The sequence below is a fragment of the Lepisma saccharinum genome, chromosome 1 (genome assembly GCF_977018435.1).
Source record: "Lepisma saccharinum chromosome 1, izLepSacc3.1, whole genome shotgun sequence".
NCBI lineage: Eukaryota > Metazoa > Arthropoda > Insecta > Zygentoma > Lepismatidae > Lepisma > Lepisma saccharinum.
In genome coordinates, this window is record NC_139229.1 from 182,193,740 (window position 1) to 182,213,878 (window position 20,139).

The window sequence follows — 20,139 nt, forward strand, 5'->3', positions numbered from 1 at the left end:
CATACAAAACTTATAAATTAATATGCAGTTACCAAAACTATATTTTGCCTTTCTTCTACTTCCACATCAACAAACAAAAAAAAATTCCCACAATCTATGAATAATAAATTAAAACACAGCAAGACACAAATATGTACTACGGTATTAACAACAAAAAAATCATTATCAGTCTTTCTCGCACAACCATATATATATAATCTTTCATATTTTAGCCTTATTATGTGAATGATTTCCTGAATTATGCATTTAGAAATACAATAGCCTTTCTTTGTTATTTTAAGATCCTTCCCCAAATCACATTTATTAAGTATTCATAAATAATTTCAAAGTAAAAACATTACATAAATAACTTTCAATAATCTTTACAGATACATACTTTCCTGCATGGCCACAATTTTCTACAAAGGCTAGAACAGCTTCCAATCCCTTCTCCTGAGCAACTGCATTGCTGTCTGCTGCAAATTTCTTTACTAAACCTAAATATTTGCTCCACTCTGGCGATTTTTCATCTAGCTGCTTAAATAGGACAGTTATCTCATTGTAGGCACTAAGTCTCGCTTTCCACACCTGAAATAATTCAAGTAAATTACAACATGGTTACAGAAACGGGAGAAAATAATTCGATTCTTTTAGCTCAAATTCCTTCAAATTAACAATTTGTGGCAGAAATATCAAAGTGTTTGATGCATTATTCAAATAATAAGATGACGAAGTAGATAGAACACTGACATAGAATGTCAAGGAGTAGTTCGATTCCTAGAGGAGCCAAAATTTTGACACAACTTTCCAGTAAATTATAGTATATAACTTGAAAATATTTTGTGTTGGGATATGCTAAAGATAAACTCGACAATTTTCCTGTACTCTTTACCCAAATAATGGAACTGTGTTTCACAATATCTACCGCAGTTGGCCACTTAAATTAGTTCTATTAAGCATGAAGTATATTTGTAGGTTCCTAGTGTAAATGTTTTATACTACATACATATTTTACACAGAATCCCCATTCCAGTCACAATACAAATAGAAACACAGAGCAATAAAGAGAGGTTGAAAGATTTTTTAGCACTTCCGTTGAAATGTATTCAGAATGAATTTGTGGTTATTTCATTTGTTGGAATTATATATGAATCAAATACTGCTTTTATAAAATCAGAATATTCAAAACTTCCGTATCATTGATGTCCAACTGTTTTATTGTTAGTGAGGGTTGATTAATTTCATCTAGTAAATATAAAGTGTTGGTAGTGCAATAAAAATTAAAGATATTGCTGATATAATTGTTCATGTTGTTTCTAGAGTTTGCCCTTACGATTCTATTTAATCTACATTCTGGAACTAGTGGGGAAAATATACTGGTAGAATTGTGTGCTTGTCAGCACATAGGGGCAGCCACTGTGATTGCACAAACATGTTGCTAGGGTAAATGCATGGAGTTTGGGCACTGTGCCTTGCAGAGGGTTAATAAAGGCGATGTAAAAACAATGAAGATAGGGGGAAATAGCTCTGTGTGTACCTCTATAGTGGAACCACATGGAAAAGGACCTGTGCAGAACCACATCACGTTTGCACGTTTAAGGGAGGGCAGAGTGAACAAGGTTTAGCATGGTCCAAGCCAGTGTTGTCAAGTCTATTAATTTCTCATTTTCCTTTGTTGGCAGACTTATGCGTCAGTTTTATTTTCTCCAGTGATCTCCCAACCCAACAAAAAGAGTTCAATAGTGTTTTTAAGTTATCTCTGAGTATAACTATTTTTGGGTCCATTTAGACTCAAATGTGTGGCAGTAGAAAGGTCCTTTGTTGCTTTAATTGATTGATTTGGTGTTTTAAGTCTACCTTATGTAAAGTAACGCTAATCGGGACTGGACCTACAGCTTATCCAAATCACTATGTGCACAAATCACTATGTGCCTCCCACCGGGTATCAAACTGTAGAATTTAATAAACTGATTTAATTCACGACATTTACTTTACCTGGAGTGTCTGACGAAAATATTAGAAAAGAATCAGTATGTCACATTGACTTGACTTGGGACCTAATTCTGAGGAGGCAGAATCGAACTTGGGGCTTAACTTTGGGAGAGCAGATTAAAAAAATGTTTCATCTAAAAAAAGCAACCAGGATTACACTGGACAACAGTGATTCTGTTAAATGAATAATTTTCACTGATTCTTGTGTGTTTTGGTATGTTGATTCTGAAGACGAAGTCAGAATTTCTCTATCAGGCTCCATTTTTTTGTAACACATTTGCATTTTTCTACCTTTAGCCCATTTTTATAATTAGGCTCTATTATAGTAGCAGAAGTACAAGCATTATGAGTTCCAAAACACAAATAAAAGTGACCTGCATTGCTTAAAATATTTCTTCGCAAGCCAATCATTGATAACAATAATGGCATTGTTGACAACAATGATAAAATACTGGTTTATTACCATCAGGATAAACAGCAATGGTAACATTTCATAAATAAGTTTGTGGGCACTAATTTGTGCATATTTTGTGTTGTATATAGTGTGTATGTATTTAAAAATGCCTTGTAACTGTGTTAACCATACAATCAATTTTTGTTCTATCTGTGGTGAATCAGTGGCAGATACAGAAGCTATAGTTGGGAGGGGTGAATTTCAGTTGGGTACCTCACCAAAAAGTCTTTCTAATGAACACTTGCAATGTTTTGTATAAACAATTTATCGTACTGCAAAAAGTAATCAAGCTGGCTTCCATGTTCTAGAGATTAGAGTATTGTCTAACAAAAAAAAAGAAAAGGTGTCCAGGGATATAATAGATGGTTATTATTGTGTGAAGAGAAAAGTGTGAATAAAAACTAGATTGGGTCTATGCTGATTTATTATGGAGCAGTGGTAGCATCTTCACCTTATAATCAAGGAGTCACGGGTTTGATAACAGGTAGAGGCACATAGTGGTTTGGATCCCATTTTAAACTGTAGGTCCAGTCCCATGTATAAAGTGAACTTAAAAACAGCAACTCAATCAATCAATCAATTATTGAACATGCTTATTTATTTTCTAGAGCGTACTTATTTCTTGAACTTGTTTGGATGAGCAATGACGGGATCTCTGGTTCGATCCCCTTTGAGGCACAATGCATCGTTGTTCGGATCCAGTTAAACTGTAGATCCAGTTGCGAATGACCAATCTTAGGATTAAGTTGATTTAAATCAAACTTTGAAAAATATATTCTTAAACATGGTGATAAAAGAACATTTGAGCCTTCAAAAACATTAGGCATAATAATATATCCAAAGACCTGGCAGTTGGGAGGGGTGATAATCCCTATCGCCCTCCCCGTAGATCGGTGCCTGCGGTGAGTCAGATTCAAAATCTCAAAAAAGAAGCATAACTCCATTGATTGGGAAATCATATTAACTTTATTTTGACTGCAAAACAGGTGACCAGGAGAAATCTTGTGCCCCTCATATCTGTGTAACATGTGTGGCTGAAAGGGTTTGTCACATGCCATTGGGAGTGTCCGTGGTTTGGAGAACACCGCTAAACCACTTGACAGATTGCTACTTTTGCATTACAAAAATCTCTGGAATAACTGCGAAGACTAGGCATATCGTTAAATACTATGATATTCCTTCAGCTAGAAGGCCTGTGCCTCACAGTCTAGATCTTCCTATGTTTGAATGAAGCTGAGGTGGCAGCAAGGAGATCAATCCAAGATGATGTAAGGAATTTCCACGGAAATCATCAGGGAGATAACTACAAAGAACTTGTTGCCCAGCTTCTTGATTACTGCAGAAACTGGGATGTAATATGTTCCTAAAACTTCATTTCTTGGTCTAACATTTGGACTTATCCCCCTCCAACAATGGAAGTTAAGTGACTTATCCCCCTCCAACAATGGAAGTGTAAGTGACGAATATGAAGAATCCTTGGAATAACATTACCAAGGTAAATGGAGCCCACTAATATTAGCCAACTACACCTGGACTCTCAAGAGAGATGTTCCTCAAGCTAAATACAGCAGAAAATCCATTTTAGGTCAGTATACAAAATACCTAAACCAAGCGTCAAGCTAAGTTTGCAGCAGGTTTTATGTATCAATCCGCGCGAGAACTGAGCTCAGAATCTTCCGTGCCAGTCTTGCCTCAACCGCCGAGCTGCTTACATCGTAGACACTGAGGAAATCAACAGTATTGCCAACCGCACAACACATCAAAACCCGCATGCATGTCAAGCGGAATGTATTTTTGCTTCCTTTTGTCTCCTGAAACAAAATTTTAGAAGTGCTTTATGCGCATAGATTATTTAATAAATGTGTCATTACTTAATATAAATGCAAAATAACTTCTAAACCTGAGAGCATGTGTGAATATTTCGAGCACACAAAAAGAAAAAGAAACGAAGATAAAAGTAAACAACAATAGGCCCCTCTTGAATTTAATGACAAATTATTGTTTTTGGTTTAGAAAGAAATACATTTATGAAAAACTTGGTTGCTTCGTTCGCAATACATCCGTTACTGTAAGACACATGCACTTCAAGTTATACCAGCAAAAAAAAGCATGATTTGTTATTGGTGACAATCAGCTGCATTGTCTGCTGCTATTACTCTGGTTTCAATTTATGAATAACTTCACTAAACCAGGATTCAAATCTTGGTCTGTCCATTTCTTGCTGATAATCACCCTTTCTTTGCACGGAACAGTAAATATGTGCCTTCAACAAAGACTTCATTGCTGCCAGTGGGTGAAACAATAAGCCTCCTCCTTCCCCTCTTTTTTTCTCGTCGGTTTCTTCAGCCCTGGCGTGGTTTTGTACGGTGGTGTCCTTCAATGTTTGATTCAATGTACGCCCCCGCCCACACCGAGTTAAAGCACGTCTCCTCCAAAAAATAAACATGTTTCTTATCACGGCGATATCTTTTAATACCGTGGAGATCCTTTTCTCGTCAAACAACAAAGAATAGTGTCCTCTTCCTAAACTTAAACCTAAAATCATCCAGCACCCGTGATACAGTTCGTGCGCACATTGACAGCAAATCACCTCACACCCTGTTTTACTTTGATCATGTTCTCGTAAGGAGGATTATGCATTTAAAACAACTTGCTTGATTTGAAGACCTTTTCCCTTATGATGAAGCCCAAAATAACACTTGGGTAAAACCGCACGCTGAACACAAGACCTCGATTCAGCCATTCTCGCCGCTGTATAGCACCATTATTAATCAATCACATCACAATAAACATAGGGTTAAAATAGTGGGATGTGCAACACTGGTATCATGGATTCCACGAGCTCTGCAACGTATTCAGTCTTACTCGACTCGCTCTTGATCTTCAGCGATTCTTCAGCGCAATACAAATTCCAGTTGGCGAATCTGCGGGTCCTAGTTCGTCTGCACAGTGATTGCAACCGATCAAGTACATACCTGCTAATGGATATATTATTTTGTCTGTATTTTACAAATTAAATAACTGTTTTCTTGCAAGTATGCAGTTGTGTCGGAATAGAACTATATTCTGCTCGCACGTTTGGATCTACATATGCGAAAACCTGCTGCAAAGTTGACTTGACGCTTGGCTTAGCCTAGCCAAAAATACTGTTACACACTATTTTGTCAATAAGTTGAATATAGTTCCAGATTTTTAAATTTTCTTTTAGTATGTAATGCTTACATATAATATACACAAATAACACCAATCAATTTTCAAACTATTCACTTTTTGCACTCACACAGGCTCGAAGTCTCTCTGACCAGACATCTATTGCAGCACAGATGATCTCCATGGAAAAGTCCGCCACGCTGCCATCAAGAAGCACTTTTAACTTTCAAATATAGGGTGCCTCTTATACCTGACAGTCCCTTCTAGCACTGACCACAGTTTGTCAGGGGCAAAGCTGGGGTGATGCGATCAGCACCATGCCCCTGGCTGCCTTTACTCCCCAGAGTTACCTCCAGGTACCCATTTTAGAAGATGCCAGGTGGGTTCCGGAGCCATTTGAACAGGTGGGATCCCACCGGGGATCGAACCTGGATCTCTCACTGGTAGTCAGACAAGTTAAAATTAAAAAAAGTTAAAATTCGTTGTCCAGTGTTATTTGCTAAATAACTATCATATTTGCATAATCACAATTATTACTCTTTATTACTTTGCTTCACAGGTGTCAGGATGTTAACAAAAGTAACTTGTAAGTTTTAATAAACCTGAAAATGTTGGAGGGGAAACTGGCCCTTGGCCCCTGCCAAGTTACACCTATGATCTGTCAAATAGACATTGGTTACCTTATGTTATTTTTAGGTGTTGCAAAAAAAAAAAATCTCAATGTTCAGATTTATTTGACCAACTTCTAAGATGATTTATAATTCCATTTCTGGAGCAGACTTGGGCCATAAACATTCAACTTCATACAAAAGGGTTAAGAAGTAGGTCATCTTGTTATGACTTTCCTGCAGACAGACTGAAGAAGAATGTGTGGGGAACTATTTTTATAGTGATGAAAATTTAGGACTAGTCAACACAGTACATGATTACATTGCAGATGCACCTCAGAACATTCACAATTATTATAATTATTGTTTTCATGATTCATGGTGAAAAGCTTATTGAAACCAATATATGACAAATTTAAAAAAAGTAAGGATGCATCGTTGGTGTACATTAATAAATATTACATTTATAAGATTTCTTGTGAACTTATAACTGAAGCGTTTGAGCCCACCCAATATTTTCGAAAAGTTGGAGCAGATCTCCTGTAAGAGTAATCATGTTATCTTTTAACATCTAAAAGTAATAATTAATCTTCAATAAAGGCAGTGGGAGACAGTTTGGAAAACTTTTCCCACTCTACTCCCCTCTCCTGGAGAATCCACTACTATTAGATCTGATTTTATTAGCAAATCTCCTGGTATTCCAAAAAACAATCTCCCATTATTTTTTTTAAAATCTGACCTGGCATCGCTGGTTCAAGCCCAGAGGATGGAAGGGAAGATGCACAAAGGCTTTTTTGGCGAAGGATCTTTTCCTTGATATTGCTCTACAGAAGGTTGTTCGCTTTATATCCGACCATTTTTGACGGGTACTCACCTTAAGAGATACCACCAATCATGTTCTATTGGACCCCCAGCACAGTTGTTGCTTTGTTCACAGTTGACGGTGTGAGGTGAAATCTGTGGGCCATATCACGTTGAGTCGGGGGATTTTCTTGGCACGCCAATCGATGGATCCCCTTCACACTACAGGTGACACTTTGCTTGCAGCCCTTCTCCTGGTGGTTTTCGTGGGTGAATGTTTCGCAAGGAGAGCCTGTTGTGTGTAACGGGCCACAATAGCTTTCGCAGTAGTCAGCCCGAGTGTTAACCCATTCTCCCGACACTGTTTCACAATGCATACATATGAAAACTTAGCATGCAAAAGGGCCATTACGTAAGCCTCCCAATACCGCTTGATTTTTGGCACCATTTGATAACATTCACTACCAACACTCACGCACCTACAAGGTCAGACACAACACTGCTCCCACCAGCAGACCCATAGTTCCAGCATGATACGCCAGGTGACAGCACTGAATCGAAAATGCTCGGATATAAAGGGAACAACCTCTGTAAAAGAACATCGGCAAGAACACAAGGATGTTGTGTTGAAATTTCATGTGCTGCTGAAGTATATGTTGAAACTTCTAAATGATTATAATATGTAAATACTTTTCATAACATTAATGTAACCACCACTCCTGCATCTCTATAGAGAAATCATTTCAATGAACAAATTTACAAATAATTTTTGTGGTACTGTACTTTTAAATTGAAATTAAATTCATAGTAGAACTTTCATAATTTCAATTTTGGCAATCAAATATAAGATAATGAATGGATATTAGCTACCCTCAATCCAATTTTCATCATAAAAATTTACAAGTCTGGAACAGCAGATTTGACACAAATGCCCATCCTGTGTCTAGCCTATATTTATTCTGAAATTGAACATTTTAAATACAAAAGCTTGATCTTGGTGGAAAATGATCAGCCTCAAATCCACAGGTCCTGGGTAAAGCATGGATACTTTCATCAATCATAGTCAAATGTGTAGAAAGAAGTAAAAATTTAAAAAGGAATCTGAAGAGAAACACAATGTAGATAAGAGATTTTTCCTTACAGAAAAAACCTTGTTTTGTCAATTCACAATAACAGATTTCAAGTTCAAATCACAGCCTGGGACTGACTGTTCATTTTGTAAGTGTTCTTTCATCTACATCATCATTCATTCCCAGTCACAAAAGGGATGAAAATTGAAAATAACAACAATGAAAATTAACAATTAAGTCAATAGAGCAACTGGAACATTCCTCTTTTATATTTTACTCATATACATGTAATCAGTGCTGTTTTTCTGGTGGTACGCAAGGGTTTGCCGTACAGGTTAGTTTTATAGGTGATTATTTATGAACATATCACAATGTTTTAGTTCTAATGTCTTATGTTGAACACAAGAACAAGCAGACTTAAAGAGTACCAGAATGTTTCCTTGCAGAGAAAAAGCACTGCATGTAATATATTTCCCTTGGATCTTGAGATTAAAAAACAAGTATACTACAAAACACTACTAACCCACCTTTACTTATAGTTTATCATTAAAACAAAATGTTAGTGTATATTTTATAACAAAGGAGCGGATATAAAAACCTAATGGTGATAACTTCTTTATGTTACTTTTTCCTTACAAATATGTATATATGTGTGTGTGTGAATTTACTTGGGCTCCTGCCTAGCAAAATGGTTAACATTCTTTTGTAGGGGCAGTTGGCCGGTCCAGAATTCAATTCCCAGTTGGAACCTTCAAAACTTTAGCCTGAACCAGCATCGTGAGGACAATTGGGGAGCTACTTGAAAAGAAGTAGTAGCATGCTCCGGTCTCGAAACCAGAAAACATTGGCAATGAAACTATGTGCTGACCATGTGCCACCCAATAAAAAAATATGCTCTGGCAAGCCCTGACCATCTGGATTAATGGAGGGATATAACCAACCACCAACTGGATATGCTACACATTATAGTTCATTAAATTTATATAAAAATGTAACAAAGTACATGTACACCATTCCCAAATTCTACAGAATAAATTCTCACGAAGCCCCAAAACGAATGCTTATACAGGTCACCAGGTCGCCATGGTGACTAAAAAAATTCAACCTGGCAACTGTGATTTTATGCTGCAATATGTATGAAATTTTACTGATTAAGTTCAAATTGCAGCACAGCGTAAGTTATGATTATTTTTAAAAAAATCAACGTTGTGAACATTCCAGAAAGTCCGTAATAATTTCTTACTCTTTGTACCGGAACACCCCATTTCCTGTTTTCTCGAATGATTTAGCGATGTTTTGAATGCCGTGATGGTCAGCTTCCTATAAAGTGTGTTTCAAAAGTTGCACAACCCAAACTTTGAAAATGTATATCATGAAAACCGTAAGAGATATTTACACCGGGTTTTCTGTATTATAAAGCCTCATCCATTGAGACATTTTTCAATGCTTAAAATTATCAGTTTTCTCCGTACAGAAAATTTAGATAAATTAATAACTGGAGGAAGGCAGCGTTAAATTTTTTTCCAGAAATACACTTTGAATGAGAAAAATATGTAAGAAATTATGGAAGGGTCATAATTAGATGTCTGATGCCATGTCAATCTGTCTTTTGCGACCAATATTTGTCATGTGCAACATTTGATGGAATCTTTTATTGGCGATTTTATGGGTTGAGAGAGAAAGTGCCATTTTTGGGATATATACAATGCTACCAGGTCGAAGTATTGTCAACAGACGCATGCCACATGTGCCTAAGTATTGGTTATACATTTACTGGAAAAATCATAAACCACGATTTTGTGTCGAAATTGGACTCTTGAGAGAATCCTAGTCTGCCTCTGGTTACACTGAATTATCTTTGCTCACTTTCGATGCTACTATGCCTGTTCTTTTAATTTATTCAGCATGGCGTATTCTTTGGAGCAGCACGTGTGCATTTGCTGAAGAGTACTTTACTACTCATTCTTACACTCATGTGCAAGAGGTTCTGCTGTACCTCACAAAGCAACTGTTTTACTACTAGTCAAACACCAACAAATGATCCCACAAATTGTTAAGAGTTGGTATTATTATTGAAGATTAGGCATACAAAGGAGATGTACTACATAGAAATTTTCATCGAAAAATGCAAGTTCTGCAAGGACTCGACCCTGGGTCTCTGGCATACCATGCGATTTCTCTAGCTACTGAGTCGGCCTGACCTCACCTGATTTCTCGATGTCGCTGTTAAACCTGCGTGGAATCTTCTCTGGCAGTGCTACCGCAACGGGGTCTGTTGCCTTTGAAACACGGTAGACTTCGACATTGCTTGGTTCCTCCCAGCGTAGAGATGTTAATGCATTTTTCACTGAAAATTTCTACATTTTACATTTCCTGTGTGTCCCTAGTGCATGGTTCCTCCCAGCTTAGAGATGTTAATGCATTTTTCACTGAAAATTTCTACGTAGTACATTTCCTGTGTGTGCCTAATCTTCAATAATTAACATCTCTACACTGGGAGGAACCAGGCAACGTCAAATTCTACTGTATTTCAAAGGCAACAGATTCCGTTGCGGTAGCACTGGCAGAGAAGATTCCACGCAGGTAAAACAGCCACAGCAAAAAATCACGCAAAGCCAGGTCAGCTCAGTAGCTCAGTGGTTAGAGCAATGGCACCGTATATCAGACCCGTGTTCCAGTCCTGGTTGAACCTGCATTTTTCGCTGAAAATTTCTAAGTTGGTATATATTGTTGAAAATCAATTCTCAGATGTTTTCAGCAAATTAACAATATTTTTAAAATAATGTAATTGCTTTTATTTGGATACATGCTAACATAAATTTATTAACCCAGTGATAGCCTACATGATTACTGATTAGTTTAGTGCAGAAAACCTGTGTAAATACCTCTTCCAGTTTTCATGATACACATTTTCAAAGTTCGGGTTGTGCAACTTTTGAAACACACTGTAGTATGCACAATTGCTAGTCAGTCTGCCGCCTGATTTTCAGAGCCGGCACCTAGCTTTGAAGAAAATTTTTCGAGCACTGCTTATACATTAAATTGTACATCAATCGGTTGAAAAGAAGATTATTTTCTTACTCCACTTCTTCTTTTACCTTGTTATCTGCATGGATTTTGCAGTGTGTCTGCTTATTTTCCTGAACCTAATCCTTACAATGATGTACAACACATATCACCATTTTGTTTCTAACCACTAGTTAATTGTAGTCAGATACCCTTAACAATCAGTTTCAATGGTGGGTACATGGTGAGTGCCGGGAGAAAGTGGTAACAACTACTTTGTTTCTTTTTGCTATAGTGACAAGTGTCATAAGTGACATTCACTCTATGAACTTCTATAGAAAATGTAACTTACCTTATGTACACATCTGTCTTCAAGTGGTATCTTATTAAAATCTATTTCGTCCTCCATGACAGTATCTTATTTATACCTGAAAAAAAAATCATGATTTTTATATCTTAAATCTAAATATTCAAAATACGATATTTAGTTAGTGTCACTTACTTATTTTGCTTCAACACGTTAAAAAACTTAACTATAATTTGCATATTAAAGGACTACCACCTCAGGTATAGAAAAGTGCTCTAACATTCCTAAGTTTGAAAGTATCTAACTCAGTTGAATGATTTTTCGGGGCCGTCGGCCCACTGTACCCCCACGAGAATTAAGTCTACTTTTTTTTTAATAGACACATTTCAACGTTTTACGTAATATAAAAGTGGTTCCAGCGTTAGGAGCGTTAGCGTTTGACTATGCGAAAAATGAAAGAAATTGGGGAACCGTCTGGTATTGTAAAATAATTTCCAATACGAATGAGAATATAAAACAATGCACTTTCTGCTACGTCGTTGCCTGGCTGAAGAACGCCACGATACTGAAAATGTCGATACACTCCCCAATATGCTTTTTCAATGAATAGCACTTACCACACTAAAAATGCACGCCCACCTTGCAAACAAAAGGCCAGTACCATGTGACATGAACCGAAACATCGTCTGCAGTAAATCTCGCGTGGCCTGATGTAACACCAGGATTGCCAACCTTCAATCTCATATATTTCCAACATGGTTCCAAGTTACAAAACCCAAATAAAGTAAAAACATGTTACTTCAAATCACATGTAGATGGCAACGATGAAAATGACGTCATAAATAGTCCCATCAAAAAACTCATTACTGCACTATAATACATCTCCTAAAGCTAAAAACAACACAAATCGTTTGTATAGAAAATAATCTTCTTATATGACACAAAAATCACCACCTTATCGCAGGGGTACGGATCGTCGACTGTACAGTTGTTTTTTTTCATTTACAGCCTTTCAATTAATTAAGAAGATTACAACAGCAATTTTCTCCTTACCAAAAAAATGTATAAAACCAATCTTTTAATAGAGCTCACCTGTCTTTCACATTCCACCTCTTTTTAAAACCTTAACATATGTAGCACAAATCTGGTGAAATGTTTGGGTGGTAACAGTTCCGTATATCGGAGACACATTTCTTCATTTTTACAGAAGAAACTACTTACGGAAATGAATTTCTCTAAGGTTTCCAACGTTCATCGAGTTATTTTATTTCATCGTGGAATTTATTTAACCAGGAAATCATGTATTTTTCAAGAGAAATATCTCACCGACGCACAATTGCCATTGCTTTCATTTGCTTCCCCTACGTGAACTGCATGCTGCATAAGTTTGATGATGTCAGTGTTTCCAACCCCCCCTTTTTTTTTTTAACTATCCTTGTCTGACCTAACCAAACCTAACCTTATCAGAAATGGTTCGTGGGGCTATCCATCAGCTACCCATGCTACATAATAGTAGGTATTTTTCAGTGAAGAAGGTTGGAAACACTCCATACCCACAACAGTAGTCAAGCTGAGCCTGCCATATTGTGTGTTACGGAAGCGGAGAAAGGAATATAAAAAATGACTATGTGAAAAATTGTGTTTTAGTTTAAAAAGCATAATGGCACCTTGAACTACACAATTGGTAAGTACGAACCATGCGAAACACAAATATTCGATTTAAATGTGTCTCTGATACACGGAACTGTTACAGTTAGGATTTTAATATCTTTGTGCTATGTTGTTATTTGTGAGTGTGACTGATGCAAGTAAGAACCTGTCTTTACTATGAGGTCTGAGGTGGTAGTTTTCTTTCAAAACACTTAATGGAACAAGTTTACAATACCGGACCACTCTCGAATTTCTATGAAATGGAGTATGGAAATCGAGAAAAAACAAAATAAACTATGTTTTCTGACAAGACAAGGTAACGCATCTCTTAGCGAAAATATTAATTTTTCTTTGTATTTATGCTAATGGAACCTAACAGGCCTAACCTAACCTCGTAGGCATTCCTAGTCTGACGTCAAAATTCAAGGTAGCCAGATTGTTGTGCATAAAGGAAGACCATCAATGAATTGCGAAAGAAAGATGGTTCTGAATTGCTGTGTATGGACAATCACTGTGGTAAATCGCAAGGTTATTTTACAAGTTCTACACATAAATGTACAATTTTAACAAGTGACCGCCAAATATGAACGACAGATACATCATCAGGACACTGAAATTAGTAAGTAGGCGAAATTTTATAGAAATTGGAGAGTGGTCCGGTATTGTAAACTCATGCCAAACAGTTCTTTTCAGAAAATTAATTATGCATATTATGTTTCTTGAAAACCTATTTTCATGGGAGGGGTGATATTTGGATCATTTTTGTTTGCTTTTTGTGCAGAGGGAATGGAAATATTAGACCCTATCTATTAAGTGACTGACCATTACATCTTGTAATTATTCAAGAGTTGAAATGTAAAACACATTATCCTCATACTTCTAGGGGTGTGTAACATACCAAAAATGCAACCTTAGACCTGTTACGAAAACACTAAGCTTCTTTAAAGCGTCAATGTTCTGTTTCTTTAGTACATAATGTCAATGCGAACTCTTCATATTTAGCATCATAATGCGAGTGTAAATTCAGCACCTGAACATTTGGTTATGGTCCAAATTGTGGACAATTCAAAGTTGTTGTTTTTTTCTGCCGTTTACACTCCGTACAAATTACAACTTTGTGTCGATCAAATTTCCAATTCAGCGAAATCGGCAAACCGCAGTACACCACATGAACATTCGATTTGACACAAGAATCAAGTAGATATAATTTAGTTTCTGCCTTTTTTTTTACTTTTCACGTTCCTTACAAAATCAATTATCGATTGAAGAAATTACGTCTCGAAAGCTTCTGGAATTCAGGTTCAAATTAACACTGACAGGGTAATGTTCACCAAGTGCATGGCAGTTAAATGACATTTCCGAAGGCGAGTGAATTCCACCTTCTGTACTGCAGACAATATTATTCTGACATTAAACTAACATCTATCGGTCCTATATTTCGCATACACAAATTACTGGTATACTTACACGTTACAGAGTCTAATTCGCTTAGGTATACTACACTAGTTCATAGCTCATTAATGCTGTTTCTTCTCTTGTCTACTAAGTAATCAACTTGCAACAGTTCAGCGCCCAACACACTTCGCTTTTTCCCTTCGTCGGTCTTGACAAATTTCAAATGCTAGCCGGTATGCAACGAATGCCTTGATTGGTTGATCTTCCATGGAACGTCATATCCTTCATCGACAAGAAAAATCTGTTACATATGCTGTTTGCGGGCATTACTAAATGGTCAAAAAAGACGATGATAAAGTAATATTAATAAAAAAATGATACTCCTTTTGATTTGTAAGGTAATTTTCTGAAAAGTCTGCGATAATTTTCATACAAAAAATTAAACACGCCAGAGTTATGTGCGACAACCTTATAAATCAAAACACATGCTTTCAGGGACATTGCCACAACCCTATATGGTACGGATATGGACTGGGCAGCTCTACGTGAAACAACTTTCACATACGGAGACAATTCATTCAGAATCAGGAAGTTTCCAGATCCGATTGGACATGTATTTCTTGTGCTTTGTGCATATAAACTACTCGATTAATTACACACCAGCGTGTGCCTTGTGATTTTTCCTCATGCATGTCCAGTGGCGGCGATTGGTTTCCAAAACCGAGGGGGGCAGAGACAATATGTTTCCCTTTGTATATAAGATATAGCATAGTGCGGGGGCAAAAGTGGCGAAAAGTGGGGGAACTGCCCCCTCGCCCCCCTAATCGCCGCCACTGTGCATGTCTTTCCCCGATAGACCTGCTGTCTGTCTCCCCCCTATATAACTCCCAGAGTAATCAAGTAAAACTATAAACCTAAATATCTTATTTTGTAGGTCACACAAAAGTGGGGGTGGTGCAGGCACTGGCGTACGCCGGATTTTTTTTTCGGAAGGGGATGGCTGAACTTATGAACTTGGTGCATAAACAGTGGCGCACAGGGTGGTGCGAAGGGGTGCTTACGCACCCCTTACTTTTCTTCCGCACCCCCCTTCAGCACCCCTACCCAAAACATCTATTCTACCGAAAACATTACCTCTTACAGTGTCATATTATGTCATATCGTTGTCATATTGAGGGCCGAATGTTAGGTACTGAATTGAGACCCCTGTTTTTATTTACAACAGGCAGGCAAGCATTGAGTTTCCGCATTTATTTTCCTGTACTGCCGGCAGTATATAAAGATCAGCGGGCCTTGTATTTATTTCTTCAGAATTATTTTAAAGAATTATTTCTTCTTGTGTTTCAAGTAGCAGTGGCGCAGGAACGGGGTGGGGCCGGGATACAGGGGTACATTGTACCCCTCAAATTTTTGAAGGGGGTACTGTACCCCCTGAATTCGTAAATCCCGTTGTACCCCCTGTACCCCTTAGATAATTTGACAGACGCAAGGTGCTACTGTTAAAGGAACATACAGTATTTTCAATTCGCTCAATAAAAAACGGTTTAGGTATATTGTTTATAACTTACAAGCATTATCTAATTTATCTTACTTAGCTACCACAGAAATTCAAACTATTGTAAACTTATTCTACTACATTGTGCTTGCTACTATGTAGTTAGTTTATTCACCTGTGTTCTTGGAAACCACTTTAAGGAGATGAAAATTGTGTAAACTTTCTGTGAAACGATGGAATCAGATAAAGTTTACTCTCAGAAAATCACGCTCCAGATGAATGCTCCTTTGCGTAAGGGGTGTACACTTTTCTAAAGAAGTGGTCGATTCAAAGATAATATATAAATCTTCATCAGAAGAGTATATGACTGGCCTTTTCTTTTCAATTTTTCAAATGGATTTTTCCGAAACGAAATACTTACACAAATGAGACGAGACATTGGGGGTACAATGTACTCCTGTACTTCATAACTTTGTAAGAGGGAAAACTATACTTAAACCTATATATTAAGAGATTTTTGAACAAAGAGATGATACTGAGACAAGAAAAGTCTGTGTTTCCTCTCAAATTTCGAAACGAGACTGAAATAAATCTCTGCAAAATCAGAACGAGGCGATACTTGATGTCCGAGATGATCTCGTTCGAAACTCTGTTATCATATTTGAAGAAATTGGTAAAAATAAATTTAAATTACTGTGTGTCTTATCAGACATACCAAGCGTATAATTTATTGACTTCATTTTTTCAAAATGTCGTGTATTTTGTTTACTGTAATGCAAAGTTAATGCATTAGTAACAATTGCGAGCCTGTGCTGCCCGGTTTAATCTATTTATAATATACTTAATTCCGTATTTCGACGGTTCACAGCATCGAAAGAAGATATAATGCAGCAAAACGTTATTAAGAAAAGTTTTGATTTAATGACATATACGTTGTGAAACTTTGAGTGGTGACACAATGTACGTGTTGCTTATACCTATGCTTATACTAAACATTTCGTGGGTCAGGACGAGATATCTCGCCTTCAATTACACAATTCAATGCACAGAGCTTTGGATTCCACTTTAAACTGCAGATTCAGTCCCGATTAGCCCATGAAGTGAATATACATAGAATAAGTTCTAACAACTTCTGAGTGGACACCGAAACAAAAGAAAAGCACAAACAAGAACGAGAAGGACCTCACCACAGGACCTCACCACACAGGAGGGCCTCCCCAATAGCGCAGTGGTAGCGTCGTCGCCTTGTAATCAAGGGGTCCCGGGTTCGATACCTGGGGTGGAGGAACATGGCACAGTGGTTCGGATCCCACTTTAAACCGTAGGTCCAGTCCCGATTAGCTTTAATGTGCATAAAGTGGACTTAAAACACCAACTCAAACTCACCACTCAGGAGACGAGAGGAGGCTGTGACAATTCTCGACTCGTCTCATCTCGATGTCATTCCTAGATCCCAGGGGCGGCGCCAGAAATTTTTGACCGGGTGGGCAGAAGCTCCATATTGATAGATTAGGGTGGGCAGTATAAATGTAAGACCATATATAGTATATATGTGTATGTGAGACGTATGTATCCCCCCTCTCTCTTACACTCCCGATTTTCCTCTTACTTCTTTTCCCTTCACATTTCTTGTTTTCCTCTTTATTCTTTTCTAATCTATTCTCACATCTTGTTCCATTTCCTTTTGCTTCGTCTCTGATGGACACAATTATTTCAAGGAAGTGTTTAATCATGCGCAGCCATACATTCTAATCACATTCTTTCATGCATGTTAATACAGTGAATTAAATGTGAATTAGGTTTAAGCTTGTGTTGTAAATACGAGGCGCATACTTGATTTTATGCATTCGGCGGCAACACTACAAAGTGCGATGGTAGACAATCGTGAAGTCTCTCGTAATTTAAATGCATGTTACAGAGCACAGTACATAGTACATTCATCCTATGAGTTTTTGACTGAAAGAGTTTTCTTACTCCTTGAGGGGTCACTTTCCTTAGCTTACAATGTTTGTACAACTCACAAATCTATCTGAATATTTGTAGTAGCAGCGATTTGGTGCCAACATTTGAGGGGCAAGGACAATATACGTTTTCTTGGTAGCATAAAGAGGCCGTAGTGCGGGGGCAAAAATTGGCAAAATGTGGCTCGGAAACTACATCCCCCACTTCCCGCTCCTCCTAATCGCCGCCACTGAATGTTTGGATTAAAATGAACGTCTTATTAGGAATGATTTAAAACACACACAGAAAACTAATTCCTTGATCATTGTCTATGAAGTATGATTCCTAGGCTAATGAAAGGATATTTTGATAAAATATCACTCATAAGTAATAAACAAGTAAGATTGGAAATTCTGTTCAGAATTGAAAATATTATTAGCTAAGTTGCTATTCGTTTCCTGAACTGTCATGTTACTAATGTGGGAGAAGCAAGCAATACACGTATGGTAACATGAACATATTTTTTGAGGTAACAAAATGATTTAGGACACAAGGAATTCATCGAAATTGATCACCGTACCAGTAATAATTCATCTGTTTTTCATAGATGACGTGACCATTTCGAACACACTAGAATGTCAACCTCTATCCTATGCAGCATTCCCTGGAAACGTTATTCTTTCAGGGCAACGAGTCCCTGGCGCCTGGAACTACTGTCAAAGTAATAATTTATGAGGGCTTGTATTTTGAGTGTCAGCATGTGTTTGTTTTCACCCCTTCGTTACTTTCATCTAATCACCATTGAACCTTATTGTCATCATTATCAAAATTAGCAGAGAAATTACTTAAAATAAAACAAATCAACCACAACTTATTCTTCAAAAAATGGAGTTTCATTAGTTCATACCTCTTAGAAAGTTGAGGTGGTAGTTTCAATTTCACAGCGTTTCATTAGTGGATCAAGGCAGCTAATTCCGTGAACAATGACGTTGTTTTCCGAAAGTCTCAAATATTTGTCTCAGGCAATCACCCTCTTAAAATGGACGCATCTTCTGTGGTGATAAAATGACACGTTTGGTGCGAGTTCTTTCTGTATATTTTATCCCCAATGGCATAACGTCGTCGCATTATAATGAAGAGGTCATGTGTTCGACCCCCTCCCCCCCCACTCCTCTGGTGGAAGCAAAATGCACACTGGTTCGGACTACACGTTAAACTGTAGGTTTGGTCCCGATTAGCATATCTGAGCATAAAAGTGGGCTTAGAAACAAACTAACAAAATCGTCTTCTGGATACTTCGTGACATTACTTTTTTCTTTCTGTACGTCAGCTGCATCTACAGATTCTGTTGACATTTTCGGATGATTCATGTGGCAAAATGTATGTGTCGAACGAGGATTTCTAAATATGATAAGCCACTCATTAGCAATTGAATAATTCTGTAGCTTTTTCCATATATAACTGGTTTATTAACATTTATTCACTTTGGTATTGTAGTGATTATTGTGATTCCTTCTTATTAGTAGAACGAATATAAAGTTGATATTTCGCATACCATATTGATATTTGAAGATGACAGGTATAAAAGAATTGTAAAAAAAAAGGGACACTTCTGGAATTTCAATGCAGAGCTAATTAAAATTATATTATACTCTCTAGAATACTTAAACTCTAAGGTTTATGGCTGCAGAAACACAGGCCTTCCACCTGTCCCTATCCGGGGCAAGATTAATCCAATATTTCCCATCCTAACCGATTTCTTTTAGTTCCATCTCAACGTTATCCCTCCATCCTCGTCTTATTCTTTCTACTGGTCTCTTACCATCAGGTTTCCCAACAAGAATCCTGTAAACTATTCTTTCCTCTGCCACTCGTGCCACATGGCCTGCCCATCTAAGTCTTCTTGATTAAATTATTCTGATAATAATAATTAAAAGGTCCAAATAATTTATTGTGTTGCTGGAGGAAGTAGCCCTAAGATGACATTTGCATCTGTTTATTTGGAGATTATTTTAACCATACTCAGGCCGGGATATATATACATGTACGTATGTGGAGACCCGGAGCTACAGTCCTCAAGTTCACCCTAAATTCTGATCTAATCTTGATCATACCCTGTATAATTTTGAGCCTCCTAAGCATACTAGCTGCTTTTAAACATGGAAGTATTCATTTGATCACAGTTTTTGCTTCAATAGCTCTCGTAATTACTTTAACCTTCAAATGACCAAATTGGCTTTTTATGTGTTGATAATATGTGAATATTTGTACGTATGAACACCAGAATACAC

General features: G+C 37.3%; 1 protein-coding gene across 1 annotated transcript in view; it reads right to left on the reverse strand.

Moving 5' to 3' along the window:
* msps (msps cytoskeleton-associated protein 5) overlaps window positions 1–14,615 on the reverse strand; it is a 124,189-nt gene extending 109,574 nt beyond the window's left edge. The window contains exons 1-3 of the mRNA XM_083143879.1: window positions 14,485–14,615; window positions 11,413–11,488; window positions 377–567 (exon numbers count right to left, since the gene is read on the reverse strand). Coding sequence (XP_083000005.1) covers window positions 377–567; window positions 11,413–11,469 — 248 coding nt within the window. The 5' untranslated portion in view covers window positions 11,470–11,488; window positions 14,485–14,615. The remainder of the gene's footprint in view (window positions 1–376; window positions 568–11,412; window positions 11,489–14,484) is intronic.
* Window positions 14,616–20,139: the final 5,524 nt, after the last annotated feature.